Source organism: Schistocerca americana, chromosome X (genome assembly GCF_021461395.2).
Source record: "Schistocerca americana isolate TAMUIC-IGC-003095 chromosome X, iqSchAmer2.1, whole genome shotgun sequence".
In the NCBI taxonomy this organism is placed as follows: Eukaryota; Metazoa; Arthropoda; class Insecta; order Orthoptera; family Acrididae; genus Schistocerca; species Schistocerca americana.
Genome location: NC_060130.1, coordinates 394,539,224 through 394,563,050, shown reverse-complemented (window position 1 = coordinate 394,563,050; position 23,827 = coordinate 394,539,224). Strand labels below are relative to the sequence as shown.

The following is a 23,827-nucleotide window of genomic DNA, read 5'->3' as shown; positions in this document are numbered from 1 at the left end:
TAAAAATCTTGCATTCTCTTTCAAATATTCTACTGCGTTTGGTGAATATCAGAGTCTGATCTTGATGGCTATTTAAATGCCAAACTCAGATTTTTTTGTTTTTTTGTTTTTGTTTTCAGTGCATCTACGCGAAGAACACACTCAAATAGTATTGATCTTGTAGGCTAAAATAGAACGATGCACTCTGCCGCTCTGCAGCAGTTTTTTTTCCCACCATTTTAACCAACACCTACAGCCAGTACTGTATTTTGGTAACGTAGTTAAATCGTACAAGGTTCCGTTGCCCAAACCAAGAAAACTTTTCCGTTGAGAGGAAGAGAGAAAATTACTGAAAGAAATGCCTGCGTTGTTTGATCGAATGATAGTGTCCCAGAGCGAAGGAGTGTATACTTAGTTTAAACACAATTGAAATTTAAGTACAGTGAAATGAGATAGCTCCTTAAATTTTGTTTTTCTCTAGCGGTACTGGTGTTACAGTATCAAGCGCTGCGACTATTCAGATGCGCTTAATTTCTGCCTTTTCGGGTTTTAATATTGGATGAGGGAGAGTATTTGGAGGGGGAGGGTTGATGGGTGCCATGGTGGGGTCGGCGTCTGCGCAGAGGGGCTGCATTGTAGCGCACATGGTTGGAGCATCTCAATGGATGTGAGCGTCGGCGCACCTAACCGATCTCACTCGGAAGCAGTCGGCGGTGCGCTGCCGAGTTGGTGGGGGTACGCAGGGTGTAGCTCCGCCACAAACGCTCCCGGGCTTCAGTTGCAGCATAGCGTTGTGCGAGTCAACGTGAAACTTCCCATCGTCTTCTCAGCTCACCTAGGTATGCTCGTAACATATACATTAGTGCTGTTCAGTAAAACCTTTACATATTAAATGGTGGTGCGAATTGCTGAGCGGAGTACCGGCTTTCCTGTCAGACGGCGCCCTCTGCTGAACGTTCGTAAAAACAGCACGTGCGTCGGGATAACTATTTACAAGCATGAAGCCATCTAAAATGTAGACATGAAAAACGCGAGGCGTATAAATCGCTTTATTTTCCTAGTGTATACGAAGTCCGTTCTTTCTGAATGTTTTTGAGAAACACTAGAGTATCGAGTGTTCACCGCGTGTTAGATACCGGTTAGATTTTGAACAGCGGTATCTTCCTAAGCAGCAGATGCAAGCGACAAAGCAGCTGCATTAAACTCGTAGCACCCCTCCCAGTTCATCCCCACCACTCAAGTCGCTTACTACCCTCTCTCTCAGTAAAATCAGTCTGACGTTGCCACTTCTACGCGAAGTTCAACATGAATTTCTTTTAGTGTGTGAGCATTGCGGAGCTCAACGTTTTTCACAGTAAAACTTGGACTAAAGCATAATTTGTAGGTATTATAATAGGGCTTGTAATTGTTAGTTTCGTCGTAAATAGTAGTTGTAGTTTGTGGTGATTATTTCTGTATATGTACCATAGATTTATTTTATTACCGAACATTTATTTGCGCACAGAAACATTCGTGTTTGTTGTAATTTACCTCTTGTTAAAACAGTGTTAACGTCTCTGGCAGAAGCTGTTGGCAACGATAGCATTAAGATTTTTTGGTAGTTCCATAAATACAATAACAATATTTTGTACAGCCGACGTAATGATTAGTCTAACGATTATGCATGTAAATGTGAGATCGCTCGTAAATTTGCCGGATTTTTGTGTGGAGACCGGCCTGATTATGTAGTGTCACTACGCAACACGGACAAAATACATGGACCCGATGTTGCAGAAGTTAATTTTCCTCGCGTTAATTGCATTGCAAAGATACATGGAAGTTTTGCACATTTACCATCTAATGTTTACAGTTCGCTGATTTTAAATGGTGTGCCAGATATGGAAGTAAATTAAGTATGTGGCCTCCTGCGTACAGTCAACTCTACGAAATTGCGCTCAACGAGCTAGAAAATGGGAGAGTCATGTACTGTCAGAGATTAACTTCATACATCGTTAGTTATTGTACTATTGCAATGTGTGTGTGTGTGTGTGTGTGTGTGTGTGTGTGTGTGTGTGTGTGTGTGTGTGTGTGTGCGTGCGCGCGCACGCCTGGACGAGCGCGTGCGTGCGTGCGTGCGTGCGTGCGTGCGTGCGTGGTTTGTTGTGGTTCGGAATGTTGAAGAGATGGCGGTTAAGTGTAATTAGTTAGAAATTGTTAAGCACGTAATTTGAAATCACCAGTACCTCAAAAACAGGAAGCGTAGCTGCATAATATTGTTACAGTGATTAAAAGTACCGGCCGCGGTGGTCTCGGTTCTAGGCGCGCAGTCCGGAACCGTGCGACTGCTACGGTCGCAGGTTCGAATCCTGCCTCGGGCATGGATGTGTGTGATGTCCTTAGGTTAGTTAGGTTTAAGTAGTTGTAAGTTCGAGGGGACTAATGACCACAGCAGTTGAGTCCCATAATGCTCAGAGCCATTTGAACCATTTTTGATTAAAAGTTGTGATCTGTACTTTTTTTACCATCAACGTGCACATACGTGTCTTACTGTTACTTCCGTTGAAGTCGGGAAAAGCGGGGACATTGTGACAGTAGAGGCCTTGGTGCAAAAAAATTTACTTAACTGGCATGGAATCGTCGGATAACGAAAGCACCATAGCTGGATAGGAGCGTCAGACATTCTCAAATTTGTGCTGAATGCACTTCCCACAATGAGGTTCCTTCCTTGAACAGTAGTGGAACATTCAGCGGAACAAAAGCCGTTAACAAAGTGGTATTTTGGTATTTCCGCCTGCAATTTATATTGATAGTGTTTAGGTTCGTGAGTAGAATCACAGTGAAGTTGTATCTGGATCTTATTTTAACCCGCGAGACTTTTCCTTAACCAAAATATCAAATTTTTCCTCCCAACGAAATTAACATAGGAAAATTTTTAAACTCCGATAGTCGTAGGATGTGATATCAGTAAATTACTAAATCATACGATTTATCGAAGTCCAAGAAACGAGATGGAATGTTGCATGTACCTTAGTCTTCTGTATAATTTGCTTGGTATGCCCAGAGGGCGCAGGATACTGTGACATATTCTGCTTGGTTTTAGCTCTTTGTATGAGTATAGAATCAGAACTCGATCAGTACATGTGGTTTTATGTTTTCAGAGTTAAGTTCATTGATTATCATCAGGAAGCGGCCCTAACATTAGGTCTAACGTTGTGCATATTAATATAATTCTTCTTTGTTGCAGATTTCATAGAAAGCAAAATGATGCAAAATGGCATGGACGCAGTGCCCCAACAGAACGGCACTATGCACACAAATTCGTCAACGTCTTCATCTTCAAATTCACACAATTCCTCTTCGCAAACTAATACGGGTGGACAACAAGAAGAAAGTAAGACGAATTTGATTGTCAATTATCTGCCACAGACAATGACCCAAGAAGAAATCCGCTCCTTGTTCTCGTCTATCGGTGAAGTTGAGAGCTGTAAACTCATCCGTGACAAAGTTACAGGTAAGATATTATTCCAAATATTCGTATTTAACCTTAAAGGTGCTTTTTCTGTGAAGCGTAGTGTTCACGCATACGAAATTTGGTGCAGATGGGAGTAGTGTTAGGGGTTTGGCTTGGTGACAAGTTCCACTCAACCGGAAAACCACTGTTGCTCGTGGAATTAAAAAGAATTAACAACTCATAATCAAGAATTCAACCAAATGCGCTTTTACAGTCGCTGGAATTGGGGTCAGTGTTGCAGGGAACTCTGCCGTAGCCGAACTGCGTGCTTTCGGCTTGGCTTTTAACTATTTCACAGCTGCAATCGTAGACTTGCATACAAATTAACCCTCCATTGGACCACAGGAAAGATTTCTTTTGTAAAACAAACGATAGGCAAGGAAACCACCATGGTGCAATATACTGACAAAATTGCTCCGACGGATAACTCTGTTCGACGTAAACGTTAGTAATGTCCTCAATAAAGAAGAAAAAGGTTCCAGGTGTCACACCAGGCGTATGTCAGTGTGGTACTTCATTTCAACGTCAGCCAAAGGCGCCATCAGATGATACAAAATACAGTTCGTTGTTACGTCGAAATATCGTGGTACTTGGACTGTATCGCCCAGCTTAATGCGTGATAATTTTACTTTCCCGATGTCAGCTGAATAAGATTGCTCTTTCCCTTAATGTTAGACGTATTTTAAATTACACAGATTCCTTAAGATAACACATTTATCGTCTGTTATAAATTAATACTCCAAAGTGTAGCTTCAAGTTTCGAATTTCCTTAGACTTCACCTTCATTTAATTATTATCAAATTCGATTATATCTGTTTGCTGTCGATTGTTGTAAAACGAGGTATTGTTGAAACCCGCACACCTGAACACTGGATCGCCTATCGTAATGTGATAGCTTACACAAGATTAAACACAAAACTAAAAAATCTGTAAAACGTACACATTATGTTTAAAACGCTTGCGCAGCGCCGATTCCTTTGGGCACAAGACACCAAAGGAATTGAACACACTAATAAATGTTTCACTCCTGTTTAGCATCAGCAAGAAAAATACGCAATATCACGCACTTTCACGCTGATAAAAAGTCTGAGTGCAGAAGAAGGGAATCGATCCTAGCCATTTTGTTTGTTGCGTTTAGAATCTTCGAAGGACGTACGTATAGAACATAAAATTTTTAACCATAGCTTTACGTTGCTTCATAAGGTGAATTGACAAATAGAGACTACTGTCGTCTCCCCCAGCCTGATGTACAGCTTCAAAATTTTTGCGTCACTTTGACATTTCAAGATAAATTGTAACTTCGGTAAGAAACAAATTATTGAGTACCCGATAATAAGTAAATGTTTCGTTCTTTGAGCGCGTGCAGTTGTCAGTGCGACAGCACGTACGCGGTCTGTAACACGGGATATGCGACAGTTGCTGTTAATAACATGCCATCTGACTAAAATATTCTGCAGTTCAGTGGGTGAAACGCGAAATCTTAACAACGCCTTTCTAATGTTCCACGTACAATTGTCATATGACGACGTGAGTCTTACGAATGGTAAAGTTGCCTACATCTGATATTTGGCTCTATATAGCTCGTGACTGATCAAGGGTCACGATGTGGAGAAATCGAATGCTTAGTTAGAATTATAACACACTGATGCCACTGTAGTTGGTTAAAGAATGCCGGTATAAACGTGTCTTCATCTACGATTGTACAGTAAATCTATAATTCTTGCATACGTTAATCGGATACATTTTGTGCGCTGGACTCGGACATTAGCTGTGAATTGGCGTATAACGGCGAAACAACATTCTGTAACTTTCAAATCGACTACCATGCAGTGTTGTACGCTCTAACACCCCAAGATTAACGAAGAGTAGAACTTAAAAAGGATCACCGCATTCATGTATTTCAGTACGAAAGGTTCACGGTTGTAATAGAGCGGAGCGGTGAGCTGAGCGTGCCAGGCGGTGGGCGACATGGAAGCCATACAGTGTTCTAGGGAATACCATCTCTCGACGGCAGCAGCGCCTATGCGTTCCTCGAAAAGCAGGTGGTTTCACGACGACGTCCCAGGAACTACCCTGAAGTAACCTTGGCTTGCGCCCGGCTGCGTCAAGGGCTGTACAAATTCTTCCACGTAAGCACGCTCCCACTGCGGTGTGGGCAGCTGACAGCAGAACCGTTGAACTGTGGGCGCCCATCGCTATCTAGCAGTTCCGCACCCACACAGTCACTAGGGACTTAGCGGCGATGCGTGTTGTACTTGCAACGTCATTTCCCACACGTGTGTTCCTTGAACAATATCTAGGGTTCGAGCTAGTTGAGCCTGCTGACAGAATATACGGAACATACAGCCGCGTAAAGTATGCCCCGTCTCTCTCTCTCCCTCCCTCCCTCCCTCCCTCCCCCTCTCCGCTCCTCCCTTCCCCCTTCCCCTCCCTCCCCCTCTCCGCTCCCCCTTCCCCCTCCCCCTCCCCTCTCCGCTCCCCCCTCCCCATCCCCGCTCCCCCGCTCCCCCTCCTGCACCACACTTTACAAACTGTGTAGTTTGTTCGGTTTTATAAGTATGTCCGTATTCAGTTGTCGGTGGAAGATACGTGATGCACTATTACGGTGCCGCCAACTGGCTGTGCTTACGCATCTATTGAAACTGTAACCATTTCAGAAGTGAAAATTCCTCTTCAGAGTTAAGATTTACAGGATTTCGTCACCTTTCTTAATCTGCGGTACACTCATCTCATTCTGTTCGTGTGTATGCTATATACTCATCACCTCAGGGAGATCCATTGGGTACAAATAGTGGAGTGAACACTTAAAATACAGGAAATCCAGGCGTACAAGGCATCGGAGGATTGCTTCACATTCTGTCAAGCATGTGACAAGCTTCCACCTGGCAGTACGTATAGGGCCAATAAACGCCAAAGCCAATAAGCACGTGTTACATAATGTATAAATACTAATTGTTGATTGCTAGTTGGAGCCGGTGGCCTAAAATGTAATGATACTAGTGATGTATGGTGGCATGGAAATATTGGATAACGGCACTGGTGTTCTGAACTTCTGCCAGCGAGAGACTTGTTTCAGAAACATTGCGTCCTTGGTCTGTGGTCTGTCAATGAGTGCAAGATGGCGTACACGGGCAACTGCGATCGAAGCTCCGCAGTCACGCAAGCTTCGCGAATGCGTCTCTGTCTGCAGAGTGCGCACCCTTCTGGCCGTGAGGTCTCAGGCAATAGTTCGTCAGATTTGATCGGGAGCTACCTGAAGCAAGTTAAAACAATTGCCAAGGAACGCATGTTACTAATGTGGATTACTGAGCAAGGTTTCGCGGTGGGAAGGCACGGGACACGTATTCGGCGGCACGGCAGTTCAAATCAAAGTCCAAAGTCCACTATAAAGCTTTGGTGTTTCGTAATTTCCATAAATCAGCGCAAATTACAGGGGAGTTCCTTGAAAAGATGAATCGATTTTCTGTCTCATCCTTAAGTAATCGGAGCGTGTGCTCGGTCGCTAATGACAAGGTGCGGGGGAGGGCCGACCACCCATATGAAATTAGTTATTTGTGCTAATGAAATTTTATGTCAAATTCACTCTGAATTCGCTATGCGTTTTGTCAATTTTCAGAAAGCATAGGCGCTGCGTTCAAAGTCAAGACATAGTAATGTCTTTCGTTATGGCTACTAACATCTTAAGCTGCTAAATTTAGCGTTGTTACTTCAATCTAAGTAAACGTTCACATTAGTCATTTCAGGCGTGGATTGTTGTTTTTCGTTTGTTTCGCTCATTTACTTATTCATCTATTCATGGTTCGCTGACACTTCAGTGCATCCACGATTCTTTCATATGCATCTCTCACCGTGAAAGGCATCGTGTTATGGTTTTCGTTTCATGCTGTTTTTCATTCAGTCGGTCAATCGAAACGAATATAGCTTGGAAGATTTGGCGCCCAATACTGCAGCAAACTAAAATTCCCAAAGCCTCCTTTGAAAATGAATGTGTCTGGAGGACAATTAGAAGTGCCCAGACTGTATTTCGTTCACCTGTGCCCCGACAACTGCAGGATTATTCTGTATTAGCAAACAAGCCCTGCTAGGTCGGTGGACCTACTCACTGTCTTCGTCTTAACTCTTAAAGTACCCTCTCTTGAAGATGACATGTAGTGAGTTAAGGTTGTTCCTTAAAAAAAAACCCGTATCACGAATTCGCTCATCCCTGCTTCCAAATGTCTGGCAGTGTAAAACGTCGTTTCAACATCATTGATGTCTTATTACGTAAACACCGTCGTTAATGAAACAGTAAAGGTAGTTTAAGTGAGCACCGATGACTGTTATTCATCGTGCCGATAAAACATAGACAACGATAGGAAATAAGTGCTGCGAAATATTGTAGCAATTTGTGAATATAGGTACTTATTAAGGGACTAACGTCTTACAACTGGAGTATATAAGCTACAGAGTCTTCACCTCTAGCCAACAAGTCAGACCGATTCTTCTGTGGTCAAGGTAGTTGCTACAGTGGAAGAAGCTGAGGAAGTTAAGGCTACACGAGTGGCTTGGATTTCGTTGTTATCTAATTACAATATAGATGGAAGGAATACCTATTGAACTCCTAGGGTCTATGGCTTCGTGGAGTTTGCGCCACACTTGAACCTTATCAGTTCTTACCAGCTGAAATCGGGACTCGTCTGACTGTGCAACGGTTTTCCAGTGGTGTAGGGTGCAACCGATGTGGTCACGAGCCCAGAAGAGGCGCTACAGGCGATATCGTGCAGTTAGCAGTCTCTCTCGTCGGTCGTCTGCTGCTACAGCCCAATAATGCCAAATTTCGTGTCACTGTCCTAACGGGTACGTTCGTCGTCCGTCCTCATTTATTTGGTTATTTGACGCAGTGTTCGTTGTCTGTTAACACTGACAGCTCTACGCAAACGCAGATGCTCTGTTATGTAAAGACCGTCGGCCACTGCGTTGTACGTGGTGACAGGTAATACCTGAAATTTGGTATTCCTGCCACACTCTAGACACTGGATTCCGGAATATTGAATTCCTTAACGATTTTAAACTGGAATGTCCCATGCTTCTAGCTTCAACTACCTTTCCGCGTTCAAGGTCTGTTAATTCCCGTCGTGCGGGTATAATCACGTCGGAAAAGTCTTTACATGAGTCACCCTCGTACAAATGACAGCTCCGCTAACGCACTGTTCTTTTATACGGTGTGTACATGATATTACGGCAACATCTATTTGTTCAAATCTCTATCGCATAAATTTTGTTCCCTCCGTGTAAAGCTTGTTAACAGCAGGGCAAAGCGTTTGGACACACAATTCAGATGAAATTCGTTAGTGAATCATAGTATTTGTTTCAATATAGATAGGTTTGTAGCGTATTTTAAAGTTTGATAGTGGAAAATAAGAACGGTTTTGACGGATTACGGTTTGTTAAGAATTACAAATTAACCAACTTTTACCTGTCGTTGCCACACAATGAGTAAGAGTTTCCAAACACGGATTTTAGATAACATTCGGTTTTCAAGTGAAGCACCCCCTAAGCCTCTACTGTAGCCTACAACAGAACAGAACAGTACAAGCCATTCTACATGCATTATCGTTAGTGCAATTACTCTGTCAGCATTGAAAGAGCATGCTGATACTTTGGGAATAACGACGGCCACATTCATGTGTGGGTACCGATAGCTACTGAAGAAATAATTCGTTAGTTCTAGTAGTTTGATTGTAACGGCTGTAAAGACTTTTTTTGTCGCGATAAGCTGTCACTCAAAACATGGTGACGGGGCAGTGGACGGTTAGTAGTGTCCCTTGCTTATGATCAGGATTTGTTGTATGCGCATTTAACAAGAAAAGATTTTTCACCGTTATATCTGTTGCTGTAATAAAAAAAGGCCAACGGTAAAATTCGTGTTAAATGTGCGCGCAGGCAACACACGCTTTCTTAATCGAGAACCAGAAGATAGAACGCCTCCGCCGACAGATTTTGAGTTACAATGTGACGTTTATAGTGACAAAGATGCATATTAGCAAGAGCATAGTTATTACTGTGAATTAAGTATTCCTGTCAGTATGCGTTATGTTTTACACATTTATGCGTATACTACCAACTAAACACGACACTGCAAGGCTGACAGTGAACTCGGGTAGTAGCACAACAGTTCCCAGGCGTTGGGCATCCGCGGGGCGGAAGTGAGCATGGGGGACAGCTTCGTAGCTCCCCGCAGGTGTACTTCAGGGTTCAAATGGCTCTGAGCACTATGGGACTTAACATCTGTGGTCATGAGTCCCCTAGAACTTAGAACTGCTTAAACCTAACTAACCTAAGGACATCACACACAGCCATGCCCGAGGCAGGATTCGAGTCTGCGACCGTAGCGGTCACGTGGTTCCAGACTGAAGCGCCTATAACGGCACGGCCACACCGGCCGGCAGTACTTCAGGGCTGGCTACTGTACTATTGCCGAGATGCCAGATAAGATTCCATACCTCAACAAAGTACTGAGGAATTCAATGTGACTATAAATGCCCGCGATGGAAAACAGAAAGATTTATGGATTTGTTACTAATTTCGTGTTACTGAATGAAACGGCTCTTACCCTGCAAGCAAATTCGCAAATTGATACTTCGCTGTCATCAAAAGTAAGGGACGAGTGCCACGAGCTATTTAGCCAACGACAAAATTGCCTGTCTCTGCAGTGCTGTATCAGGTGTCTATAATATTCACACACCAAATATGCGATTAAGGAGGGTCTCTAAACCAATCTTACACGATATTGTCAGCATGTCTCTCTTCACTTGGCTTGTGTAATCTATCAACGCCTCTGTAAGTCATTGGCTTACGCGCGAACAAAATAAGCGTTCTGCATTAAACACACATCAGTTGTTGTTTACAAAAAGTGTACCGAAAATTCAACATTTCATACCCCAATGCTTCCACGAACTTGACTGACTGTAGCTAACGCTTCTGCACTTTACATTTGCCTACGCCGATTGCGTTGCTGTTCAGAGCATGAATTTAAGTTCGTAGATCGCTCTCATGATTATTGGCAGAGAGCTCTTGAAGTTTTCAATATTACTTTGTAACTACTCACTGAGGTCACAGACTCGCGGCTTCTGACTGCGAATAACATCGAAGTGTTTGACAGAGGTTATGCAATTCCTTTCAGTGAGAAGTGATGGTAAGCATTAAGTTAAGTGCCTTAGTGACGAAGATGAATTCTTATTCGACCGGAGAGTAGTTCGGAAGCCAGTCCGCGTTTACCGATCTCAAATTTCCGCAGATTTCCTAAATCAGCAATAATCGAGAAGAGAATAAGTTATTTGAAATAACTACGCCCAGTTCGCTTCACCACTCTGACACACTCATCGGAAGTTAGGGTGGGTAGGGAAAGGCTTTAGCGGTGGACATACTGTGTGTTTAGTTTCACAGGGTGAGCTCAAAAGAACTTCATACTTCCAAAATGTCGTGCAAACGAAACGGTTCAACTTATTCCCTTCAAATCTTAACCTGTCAATAGATAATCTCTAAAAGTTTTTAAAGTATACTTGCAATTCTTTCGTTGCAGGCTGCCACTGCCAGAAAGCGCTAGGATAGAAAATGCAACTACACCACAGTAGAATAGCTCATGTGCCCTTCATGTCGCAAAAATGAGTCTTTAACTGCTGTTGAACGAGCATTCCGCACAATTTCACCAGAAGCTATGCAGCAGTCTCCATTTTTGCCTGTTAGATATAGTTGGGAGGGCGTAAGTCCTGGTCTGAGCAAAATGGAGACTGCCGGGTGGCTTCTGGTGAAAGTGTGAGCGAAATGCTCGTTCACCAGCAGTTACCGACACATTTTTCCAAAATAAAGAACACATCAGCTCTTCTGTTGGGACGTAGTTGCATTTTCTACACTAGCGTTTTGTGGCGGCGGTATCCTGCAAAGAAACAATTGGGTGCATACTGTAAAAAACTATTAAAGATAGTCTGTTAAAAGATAAAGATTCGAAGCGAATAAGTCGTACAGTTCCGTTGGTACGAATTTTTGAAAGGGTAAAGTTCGTTTGTGCTAATCCTGTATAAATATGTGTAATAAACAATAAACCCAAGACTAAACAGGGAACTATATCTGGAAGACGAAGAAAGAAGTGCTCGGATTAGTGTGTAATACAAGGATGCAGTCTCTATTGTTCAACCCATCCTTCAAAGAAACAATGAAGACAAAGGCTCATTAGTAGTATTAAAATTCAGGATGAAAGGCTACGAATGTGTTCAGATTCGCTGATACATTCAGTGAAAGTGAAGAATTGTAGGATCTGTTAAATGTAATTCACTACCTAATAATGGCAAGGAAAGCGTTTCTGAAGAAGAGAAATTTGTTAACGTCGAGTATAATTTTGTCAGGAAGTCGTTTCTGAAAGTATTTGTATGGAGTGTAACCATGTATGGAAGTGAAACATGGACAATAAATAGTTTGGACAAGAAGAGAATAGAAGCTTTCGAAATGTGATGCTACAGAAGAATGTTGAAGATTAGGTGGGTAGATCACGTAATTAATGAGGTGCTGAATAGGATTGGGTAGAAGTGAAGCTTGTGGCACAAGTTGACTAGAAGAAGGGATCGGTTGGTAGGACATGTCCTGAGGCATCAAGGGATCACCAATTTAGCATTGGAGGGCAGCGTGGAGGGTAAGAATCGTAGAGGGAGACCAAGAGATGAATACACTAAGCAGATTCAGAAGGATGTAGGTTGCAGTGGGTACTGGGAGATGGAGCTTGCACAGGATAGAGTAGCATGGAGAGCTGCATCAAACCAGTCTCAGGACTGAAGACGACGACGACAACAACCACCTAATAAGCGCAGGCTATGGCTTTAGAGTAAAACGAAGGAAGAAGTAAACAATGAGGTGTAGGCAGAAGAACGACTCGCAGTGAACTAAACTTCAAAATTGACCACAAAGAAGTGTTACATTGGAAGCAAACTAATGCAGAACGAACGAAGCAAGGGTAAGATGCAGACTAGAACTCGAAAAAGGCATCTCTCTGAGATACGTCTAATAGTATTAAATGTAGGCTTTGAGCAGAAGGAGAAATTTCTAGGGACTTGCATTTGGAGCGGGGCATTGTATAGAAGTGAGCTGTAGCTGGTTCGGAAAAAAAAATAAACGTTAGACTTGCGCTGTAAAAGGATGTTGAAAATTAAGGGTACGGATAATAAATGTCATTATCCACAGTTTAGAGGAGAAAAGGAATATATGGAAAACCTGAACGAAAATGGACAGGATGGTGGGGCATACTAATGCAGGTGGGAATAAGTCCCATGGATCTAGTGAGCCTTACAGAGCAAGAGCTGTGGGGCAGCCAGTGTTGCTTTGAATTGACGTTGCTATAGAACAGAACATTTACGACACTGGGACTCGAAGAGACTGTTTCCTGCACGGGAAGTACGAAATCAGTGAGTGAAGCACCGAAATATTGGTAATTAAGTGCGTCGCTGCCGTAGTACAAATGCAACCTTAGCAAGAGAGAAGAAAACCATTGGATTTAAAATAGTTCCTGGAAAGGTTATTGATAAAAATTCCGCTACAGCTTGAGAAATATCTTACCCTTTCAGATATACGAAGAGTTACAGACGGTGCGAAGACTCGGAATACGAAGCAGCTGTTCGCCCAGTGAAGATCGATTTTTCATCTAGGTGTACCAGAGATATTTTGCATGCAATCACAGCCTATGACAAAAGGGAGGGGACACGTTTTGGAGAGTTAGAAAACTGAAAAGAATGTTGATCCATCTTTGAAAGCGTTTTGAAATTGAAATATCCTTTCAGATTAAAACTGTCGGACTGGGACTCGAACTTGGGACCTTTGTCATTCGCGGGCGAGTACAATGTAAGCACGACCCACGTGCCGCCCTCACAGCGCTACTCCAGGCAGTACCTAATCTCCTACATTAGGTGCGTAGCACTCTTCAAATCAGAGCACACACCAATGCAGAGTAAAAATTCGTTCTGCGTTTTAAATTAAATTGGGGCTTGGAGAAAAGGTAAGTGACGGCACTGAAATCTTAATCCATGCCCGTGTTTCTAAGCGGATGATGTGACAATTAACACCATATAATAGAACAGTGCCTGCGTCATTGTTGTTCCGCTGTCAGACTTCGTGAACGTTTGCGCCAGTCATTCCGTGGCGTTCTTAATCATCTGATGTGTCGATTGGTGGACCTCCTATCCCAGACTTTGGCTTTCTCTGACACGTAAATCTGAACCGAAGTGCAATTCGTAATCGGAATTTCCCTGCTAGCACGCGTCAGGGTTTCATTCGTATCCCATTTATCTTTTTGCCGTATTCTTCGCAATTGCTAAAATTAAAAGAATGTAATGGCTCTTTCCTGAATTCCACAATCTATATTAAATGTAAGAAAGAAATTACTAATTGGGAAGCATTACATCTTTGTAGTTAAAGATTGTTGCTGAGGACATTAGGCTGTCAGTAAAGTGCTAAGAGTTCCTTCCAGAGGATAGCGACATGTAAAGTGGTCGACAGTCTGGCTTCTTGCCACAAACTAGTTATGACGATGTATTTTTTGGGCAGGATTCTCTGGGTAGTTGTAGACTCCAGATACTGCTAGTTCCTCAAGTTTAAGGCATCCTGTAGCTATGAGCTTTTTACTGCTATGAAGAGAGAGAAATTGGAGTCCAATTGCGTTCGTGTTGGCATCATACTTAAAATGATGAAGGTACAGTCCACTAGAGATGACCTCCGTAACTATGCCGCACGGTGTGCCAATTAAGTCTGCTGCATGACGTACATGGGAAAATATGCTTCTAAAGACGGAGGCGAATACGCCACTGCCTGCGTCACAGTGCCGAAAATCGAGAAAGTCTTTATTCCTATTACGAATTTAGGTAATTCCGATCAGTGCAGCAATTTATTTTCCTGGCAACTTGGCGTGGATTACTTTTTACTGTGACAATGAAGATGAACTTAACCTTGTGAGTCGTCTCAGTTGTATTTTCCACGTTAGCAAAAGCGATAATGCTCCCGTGATTTAATTTTGTGGTTTTTTCCAAAAAACATTACTCTAACTTGTCATCAGAGCTAGGCGCTCAATTTTCAGACGTACCGAGACACTCACTGGCTGATAAACATGTTGTCACGCGCAGTGATGCTGTTTGACGGTGAAACAATCAACTTTTGACTCTTCGCTGGACCAGGACTACCATATAAACTGGAAAATTACACACGTTTATAAGGTAGGCACAAGTGGGTAGGCCGACAGATCATTATGAAGCTGGAATTACCGTATTAAACGAAACAGCGCCAATGAAATCTTCATTAAAGTTCTTGATTTTCGGTTATCTTATTTGAAATTATCATGATGAATTTTTTCAATCAACTGGGTATTGATGATTTCTGGAAGAATGAACTACGTGGGTGTGTACTTTCCACGTAACTCGAGTTAAAAAAATGTTCCCTTCTCAGAGCTGAACTTCAGCATTTCATCATGCGTTTTTGAGCACATAATTACGTCTTCGAGGATTTAGCTGTTGGCGCTTCTGTTCTAAGTCTCTTTTTCAGTAGTTTATTGTCCGAGGCCAATAAAATGCTCTGCGAACGAAAGCATTTGCGTGTGTGTTTTCTGAATTGGGAAAATTGTTGCAAGTAAAATTTATGGAACATGTCAAGTGCTGAATGCTAAGAATTGGATAGAAATAAAGGGAAGAGTAAAAAGTGGCCTGGAGTTCTTTCATTCTAAATACGACTTTCAAAACTACGTGTGTGGGTCATTTGATGCCGTAAGTTCACAGTGTGTTACAGTTCAGAAGTAGCGTAGGGAGACATAGACGGCTTATGCGAAAGACATTCAAATGATAAAGGTTGCTCAGAGACCTGCGGAAGGACGCATGATGGCCGTCACGAAGTGATACAGGAAAATAAATTAAAAAAGGAATGTAATGAAAAACATAATCTTTCAGCAGTGGAAATGGGATAGTAGGCGACATACAAAGCAAAACGAATGGATGCTAGGTGGGCAGAAGACGTGGTTTGCTTCATTTCAAGAAACTGTAAACGATGACTGAACGGAAGGTGAATAGAGAATATTAAGATCCAGGGAAGTGACATGGATTCGTATAGGGAATGTCTTGAGGCAGAGAAGTCTAAAGGGCTCCTTTATCAAACTTTGAATGTAAAGTGCCTGATTTTGAAAATTATGGTCTAATAAATATATTAGTCCAACGAAATAGTGAAGTGAAATTTTTAAATAAATCAGTAGACTAAACCATAAGCCAAGCCATCTCGAAAATGACTTCCCAAGAACCTAGTTATGTCCGCCTCGGTAGTTGCGTGGTCAGCAGGGCGGAATGCGAATCGAAGCGGCCCTGATTCATCCACGGCTGGGTCGGAGTTTTTCTCCGCTCGGAGACTCTGTTCATATTTTCATAGTTGACATTCCTTTGTTGAGCTGGCTGAAGGTCACCTCTCGAAAGCCAGTAAATTGAGAAAAAAAGCAGCGAATTTCTCCCGTTTGAAAACTAGTGTAGAGCTTTTCACGTGGCAACCAGTGGTAACTGCTGTTAAAATCTTCAGATAGTAAAATGTCTCTCAGAAATCGAAAATAAGCATGTAATAGGGCCTGTAACAATATTTTAATGATAATAGCATGAAAAGTAACCAACTGTATTCTCTTCAACAATTAATTCTACCGGTGTCACTGTGTAGGGGATGAATGTAGTAGTAGTAGTAGTAGTAGTAGTAGTAGTAGTAGTAGTAGTAAATAATTATTAATAATTAACCAATTAATCCTGGTAAATTTTCGTTTGAGAATATCACATCGTTGGTGACTTCTTGAATTTCATCGGGCGATACTTAGACTGTAATTACTGCTTGGTGTTGTTAATTTAGTGGGTTAATATTGTTGTTTCAACGTGATGTGACTTTTACTTCAGTGGGGATTACTATTTCGTTGGCCGATTTCCTTTGAGAATCCTGATCGGGAGGCTTATCGTCAAAGTAAGAATTTTGATGGTATTAGTAAGTAACTGAAAGGAGTTCCTTCACTGGCGCGGCGTACGTGATGAAATTAATTCATCGAAAGAAAGAGACGAGGAAATAAGGGTAAGATGGGGTGGTGGTGGAGGCCGGGCGCCCCGACGCGAGGTTGCGGCCGCGGTGCAGGGTGTGCGAAGTATCGCGGCCGTCGTGGGCGGGCGGCGGCGCGCCATCCGGTGCGTCAGTCAAGTCAGCTCCGAAATTAAACCCCACCCGCTGTGCGCGCTCGCGCTCGCCGCCAAACCGAGTCGGCCCTCTCCTAATAACCGACGCTGTCGCTACCACCACAAAACTGATGATTGATGTTTGCCATACAGGGTTGTCATTCTTTCTGATTTTCTGGGGACACACTATAGCAGTTGGTAAAGGAGGAGGCAGCGGTTGAGTCTAAGGCAACAAATAACGCAACCAAGAGTATGGTGCCTAAAGTGCTATTCTCGTTGCGTCCCACCCCACCTGCGGCTGACGCTCATCATACTTCTGCTGCTAGGACTCACTCAGTAAGCAATGGAACACAGTTTTTCTCAAAGTAGGATAGTTTTATTCGTGATTAAAATACACCATAATGTTACCCCAAGTCTCTGGCTATGAAAACCCATTTTTCAACGTCAGCTGCGTTCAGTTCTATGTTTGAACTGAAATTTTCCCTTCGAATGTAAAGAATGACTGGGCTGGTAAACTTCTACGTTATTTACAGAATGAGATTTTCACTCTGCAGCGGGGTGTGCGCTGATATGAAACTTCCTGGCAGAATAAAACTGTGTGCCCGACCGAGACCGAGACTCGAACTCCTTTCTTTGAGGAGTGCTAGTTCTGCATGGTTCGCAGGAGAGCTTCTGTGAAGTTTGGAAGGTAGGAGATGAGGTACTGGCAGAAGTAAAGCTGTGAGTACCGGGCGTGAGTCGTGCTTCGGTAGCTCAGTTGGTAGAGCACTTGCCCGCGAAAGGCAAAGGTCCCGAGTTCGAGTCTCGGTCGGGGACGCAGTTTTAATCTGCCAGGAAGTTTCTACGTTATTTGATACTGAAACAGCTGAGTAAAACTGAACGTAGTTTTCTCTTCACTTATTCTGATCATCACTAAACTAACACGCAATATTTTTAGCGCAACGCAATCTGACTTCCAGTAATACAGCGAGCGCCAATACTGCCAGCTAAATAAAAGATTACAACTACTGAAGGCACTAATTACTGAAAAGCATATAGTTAGCAAATGAAAATTTGAACAGTGTATTTACCTTAAGTGTTCAAAAGCCATAATATGTACAGGGTGGTCCATTGATCGTGACCGGGTCAAATATCTCACGAAATAAGCGTCAGGCGAAAAAACTACAAAGAACGAAACTTGTCTAGATTGAATGGGGAAACCAGATGGCGCTATGGTTGGCCCGCTAGATGGCGCTGCCATAGGTCAAACGGATAAAAACTGCGTTTTCTTAAATAGGAACCCCCCATTCATTATTACATATTCGTGTAGTACGTAAAGAAATGCGAATGTTTTGGTTGGACCTCTTTTTTCGCTTTGTGATAGATGGCGCTGTAATAGTCACAAACATATGGCTCACAATTTTGGACGAACAGTTGGTAACAGGTAGGTTTTTAAATTAAAATACAGACCGTAGGTACGTTCGAAAATTTTGTTTCGGTTGTTCCAATGTGATACACGTACATTTGTGAACTTATCATTTCTGAGAACGCATGCTGTTACAGCGTGATTACCTGTAAATACGACATTAATGCAATAAATGCTCAATGTGATGTCAGTCGACCTCAATGCATTTGGCAATACGTTTAACACATTCCTCTCAACAGCGAGTAGTTCGCCTTCCGCAATGTTCGCACATGCATTGACAATGCGCTGACGCATGTTGTCAGGCGTTGTCGCTGGATCACGATAGCAAATGTCCTTCAACTTTCCTCACAGAAAGAAATCTGGGGACATCAGATCCGGTGAACGTGCGGGCCATGGTACGGTGCTTAGTCGACCAATCCACGTGCCATGAAATATGCTACTCAATACCGCTTCAACCGCAGGCGAGCTACGTGCCGGACATCCATCATGTTGGAAGTACATCGCCATTCTGTCATGCAGTGAAACATCTTGTAGTAACTTCGGTTGAACATTATGTAGGAAATCGGCATACATTGCACCATTTAGATTGACATCGATAAAATAAGGGCCAATTATCCTTCCTCCCATAATGCCGCACCATACATTAACCCGCCAAGGTCGCTGAAGTTCCACTTGTCGCAGCCATCGTGGATTTTCCGTTGCCCAATAGTGCGTATTATGCTGGTTTACGTTACCGCTGTTGGTGAATGACGCTTCGTAGCTAAATAGAACGCGTGCAAAAATCTGTCATCGTCCCGTAATTTCTCTTGTGCCCAGTGGCAGAACTGTACACGACGTTCAAAGTCGTCGCCATGCAATTCCTGGTGCATAGAAATATGGTACGGGTGCAATCGATGTTGATCTAGCATGCTCAACACCGACGTTCTTGAGATTCCCGATTCTCGCGCAGTTTTTCTGCTACTGATGTGCGAATTAGCCGCGACAGTGGCTAAAACACCTACTTGGGCATTATGTTTTGTTGCAGGTCGTGGTTGACGTTTCTCATGTGGCTGAACACTTCCTGTTTCCTTAAATAACGTAACTATCCGGCGAACGGTCCGGACACTTGGATGATGTCGTCCAGGATACCGAGCAGAGTACACAGCACACGTCCGTTTGGCATTTTGATCACAATAGCCATACATAAACACGATATCGACCTTCTCCGCAATTGGTAAACGGCCCATTTTAACACAGGTAGTGTATCACGAAGCAAATACCGTCCGCACCGGCGGAATGTTACGAGATACCACGTACTTATACGTTTGCGACTATTATAGCGCCATCTATCACAAAGCGAAAAATGTGGTCCAACTAAAACATTCATATTTCTTTACGTGCTGCACGAATATGTAATGAATGGGGGTTCATATCTAAAAAAAAAAAAGTTGATATCCGTTTGACCTGTGGCAGCGCCATCTAGCGAGCCAGCCATAGCGCTATCTGGTTTCCCCTTCAAGCTAGACGAGTTTCGTTGTTTGTAGTTTTTTTCGAGTGATGCTTATTTCGTGAGATATTTGGCCCGGTCACTATCAATGGACCACCCTGTATATATAAATTCTTGACATCTATTTTGACAAATTTCCTTCTTCTGACGGACACACGTCCAGATTGTCCGCTCATATTAACATCTCAAAACTCTAGCATCTCTCCCCCCACATCCACCACTGCTGGCGGCTCACCTCCAACTGCCCAACGCTACGCGCTGTTCACACCCAACTGTCCACACCCAACTGTCCAACACTACATTAGAGAATAATCCAACAATGAGTCCAATCAGCCACAGACAGCACACAGCGCAGTCAGCGATTTTAATACAGAGCGCTACGTGGCGTCACCAACAGAAAAACCTAAACAGCCTACTTACATGTGAGTGCAGGCTTTCTGGGCGAATTTCTTACATGAAGTCTTCACGGGTTGTTAGCCGAGTAGCGACGTCGTCTGGTAGCAAAGTTTCGATGGAATGCGTCTCCATTATCTTTAGGAGAAAATACGCCACTTCTAATGTGAGAGCCTGTATGCTGTCATGGTAAAACTCTACAGGTCTGCGTCACGGCAAAGTTCTCGATACATCAATAACTTCCCCATCATTTCTGTGATGCTACCGGGGGAATCCTTCCTTCAACTGGCCAAGGCGATGGAAGTCAAGGTGCGAGATCTGGGCTGTACGGAGGATGAAGAACTGCCAATCAAAGTTTCGTGATACCTTTTCGGGTGCGCAGACTTGCGTATGGCCTAGAGTTATCGTGAAGTGCATTCGTATTTTACGGCCACGAACTCTCAGTAATCGTCTGTTCAGTTTCCTGTCCTACAGTGGACTTCGGGAGTTCATCGTTTGACCATGACGGAGGACATCGAACAAAATAGCCCCATCAGAGTACCAGAAGAATGTGGGTACAGTTTTGAACTCTCTCTTTGCCGTTTTGTTTAAATTTCAAAGTGGTGAATCCATGTTTCATCGCCTCGTTTGTCGTCTTTGGATTGCTCGATCGTTTATTGAATATTGAAAGATATTGGCCCCACAAAAAATGTCTAGACAAAATTTGGCTTTCTAATCTGCAGCATCCGTAAACAACTTCTCCTTCTTTACTCCAACCTGTTTCGACGTCGTTGTTATATCTTCAGTCGGGTTGGTTTTATTTTTGATAATTGTTGTTCAAATGTTAGTTCTACATTTTACTTGATTATGATCGCTCACCTGAAAGGCTGCAAACTTCAAAGGTGACAGTAGTAGATCAGTTAAAGTGCACGTCAAATCCAAGAACGATACATTACCTTGGTCTTCTCGGTATGGCATGTTACTTTACATTGTACAGATTAAGATATATTCGACCCCCAAAATAAATATAACTGGGAACGGAGGGAAGCACGTAGTCAGTTTGCTTGGTTCAAATGGCTCTGAGCACTATGGGACTTAACAGCTATGGTCATCAGTCCCCTAGAACTTAGAACTACTTAAACCTAACTAACCTAAGGACAGCACACAACACCCAGCCATCACGAGGTAGAGAAAATCCCTAACCCCGCCGGGAATCGAACCCGGGAACCCGGGCGTGGGAAGCGAGAACGCTACCGCACGACCACGAGATGCGGGCTCAGTTTGCTTAGTAATGACTGTAAATGGAGGAGGATGCGGAGCGTTAGCACAGGCCAAAGTTCAATAACTTAAAGCAGAGCAGACGAGAAATTCAGTAGCTGTGGATCACGTGTAAGATATGGCTTTTAGGCGTGGTTTTTCGGCGCAATATTAGGTTTTGTGTTTGTAAGCCGTGTGAACTGTTGCGATGTTCTTGCCTTTCGATATTGAAAGAGAAGTTTCAGAGAAGGCAAAAAAATTTCTGACTAAAAGTTCATTAGAGCAAGTCACATCTGCTAGGCACGAGAACAGAAATGCCATGACTACGAAAACCCACACTTTATATGGCAGTCAGCCAGCGAACCGTCGGCTGGAATCAAGAAAGGGCAACTACTGAAGCTCTTACAGAAATAGCACAGCAAGCGAGGATGCCAAAGTGGTGGGGAAAATGTCAACATTTGGAGAAATGTGTGGTTCCGAATGAAGAGCTCCCTTCTGGTCATTAAGTGGAGTGGACAACAGGGTCTCAGCAGACTATGCTCTAGGACGATGAGATGCGAAACCAACCTGCAGAAGTGGTCCCTTACTGTGGAGTTGGTTTTCTGCACCTGCGGTGCTGTGCAGACTAACAAACGTCTACTATTGTTCATCTCTAGCCACGTGCACCATCAGACATCATGAGGGCGACACGAAATGCATTCAAAAGCCAATTTCTGGTCAGTCAGTGTATAATCCGATGTCATCGATAGGTTTCCTGTCTTTGATCATACACTTCGCACTTCTGACAATATGATAAATAATAAATCCTGTAATGGTTTAGGTAGTGCAGATGACGCCGTGCCAAATGTCGTTCTTCAGAGTTCCTCACATAGCTGAGGTGATTCGATCCCGCGACCTTTCGGTTTCAAGTCGTACGCTTTATCCGGAAACAACTAGGCACGACTTCGTCGAAGACGTAATCCCTGGCGATCGGGCGAAGTAGGGCCGTGATGGCTCTCGGTTCTTATTCAGGAGGACTGTTTAAATTCACATTCGGCTCGTCCAGATTTAGGTCCTCAGTGATTTCTGTAATATCGTAGGTCAGAGATGTTTCCTATTAAAGGGAACGGCCGACTTCCTTCCCAGTCCGATGTTGTACTAGGTCATTACGACCTTATGGGGGACGTGACGTTAAAACTTAAGTCCTTCCTTCAGTCATGGTGCGCACTTTCGTGCACCTCACCCTACATCAGAGCGTGAGTTTTGCAAGAGTGTTTATCTAGATCGCTCGAAATTGTACATGAGCTTCATCGCCGTTGGAAAATATGTAAACGAATGTTTGAATACTTACAGAAATGTTTGAATACTTACAGAAATGTTTGAATACTTACAGAAATGTTTGAATACTTACAGAAATGTTTGAATACTTACAGAAATGTTTGAATACTTACAGAAATGTTTGAATACTTACAGAAATGTTTGAATACTTACAGAAATGTTTGAATACTTACAGAAATGTTTGAATACTTACAGAAATGTTTGAATACTTACAGAAATGTTTGAATACTTACAGAAATGTTTGAATACTTACAGAAATGTTTGAATACTTACAGAAATGTTTGAATACTTACAGAAATGTTTGAATACTTACAGAAATGTTTGAATACTTACAGAAATGTTTGAATACTTACAGAAATGTTTGAATACTTACAGAAATGTTTGAATACTTACAGAAATGTTTGAATACTTACAGAAATGTTTGAATACTTACAGAAATGTTTGAATACTTACAGAAATGTTTGAATACTTACAGAAATGTTTGAATACTTACAGAAATGTTTGAATACTTACAGAAATGTTTGAATACTTACAGAAATGTTTGAATACTTACAGAAATGTTTGAATACTTACAGAAATGTTTGAATACTTACAGAAATGTTTGAATACTTACAGAAATGTTTGAATACTTACAGAAATGTTTGAATACTTACAGAAATGTTTGAATACTTACAGAAATGTTTGAATACTTACAGAAATGTTTGAATACTTACAGAAATGTTTGAATACTTACAGAAATGTTTGAATACTTACAGAAATGTTTGAATACTTACAGAAATGTTTGAATACTTACAGAAATGTTTGAATACTTACAGAAATGTTTGAATACTTACAGAAATGTTTGAATACTTACAGAAATGTTTGAATACTTACAGAAATGTTTGAATACTTACAGAAATGTTTGAATACTTACAGAAATGTTTGAATACTTACAGAAATGTTTGAATACTTACAGAAATGTTTGAATACTTACAGAAATGTTTGAATACTTACAGAAATGTTTGAATACTTACAGAAATGTTTGAATACTTACAGAAATGTTTGAATACTTACAGAAATGTTTGAATACTTACAGAAATGTTTGAATACTTACAGAAATGTTTGAATACTTACAGAAATGTTTGAATACTTACAGAAATGTTTGAATACTTACAGAAATGTTTGAATACTTACAGAAATGTTTGAATACTTACAGAAATGTTTGAATACTTACAGAAATGTTTGAATACTTACAGAAATGTTTGAATACTTACAGAAATGTTTGAATACTTACAGAAATGTTTGAATACTTACAGAAATGTTTGAATACTTACAGAAATGTTTGAATACTT

At 42.2% G+C, this 23,827-nt stretch overlaps 1 protein-coding gene and 1 non-coding gene across 4 annotated transcripts in view; both read left to right on the top strand.

The window, feature by feature from the left end:
* Window positions 1–713: 713 nt before the first annotated feature.
* The window catches only part of LOC124555573 (ELAV-like protein 1), a 151,662-nt gene continuing 128,548 nt past the window's right edge, over window positions 714–23,827 (top strand). For all 3 annotated transcript variants that reach the window (XM_047129536.1, XM_047129537.1, XM_047129535.1), the window contains exons 1-2: window positions 714–818; window positions 3,203–3,469. In XM_047129536.1, the coding sequence (XP_046985492.1) occupies window positions 3,220–3,469 (250 nt within the window). In that variant the 5' untranslated portion in view covers window positions 714–818; window positions 3,203–3,219. The remainder of the gene's footprint in view (window positions 819–3,202; window positions 3,470–23,827) is intronic.
* Trnas-cga lies at window positions 17,402–17,478 on the top strand. Its single transcript has one exon. It is a non-coding gene; the product is annotated as a tRNA-Ser (tRNA).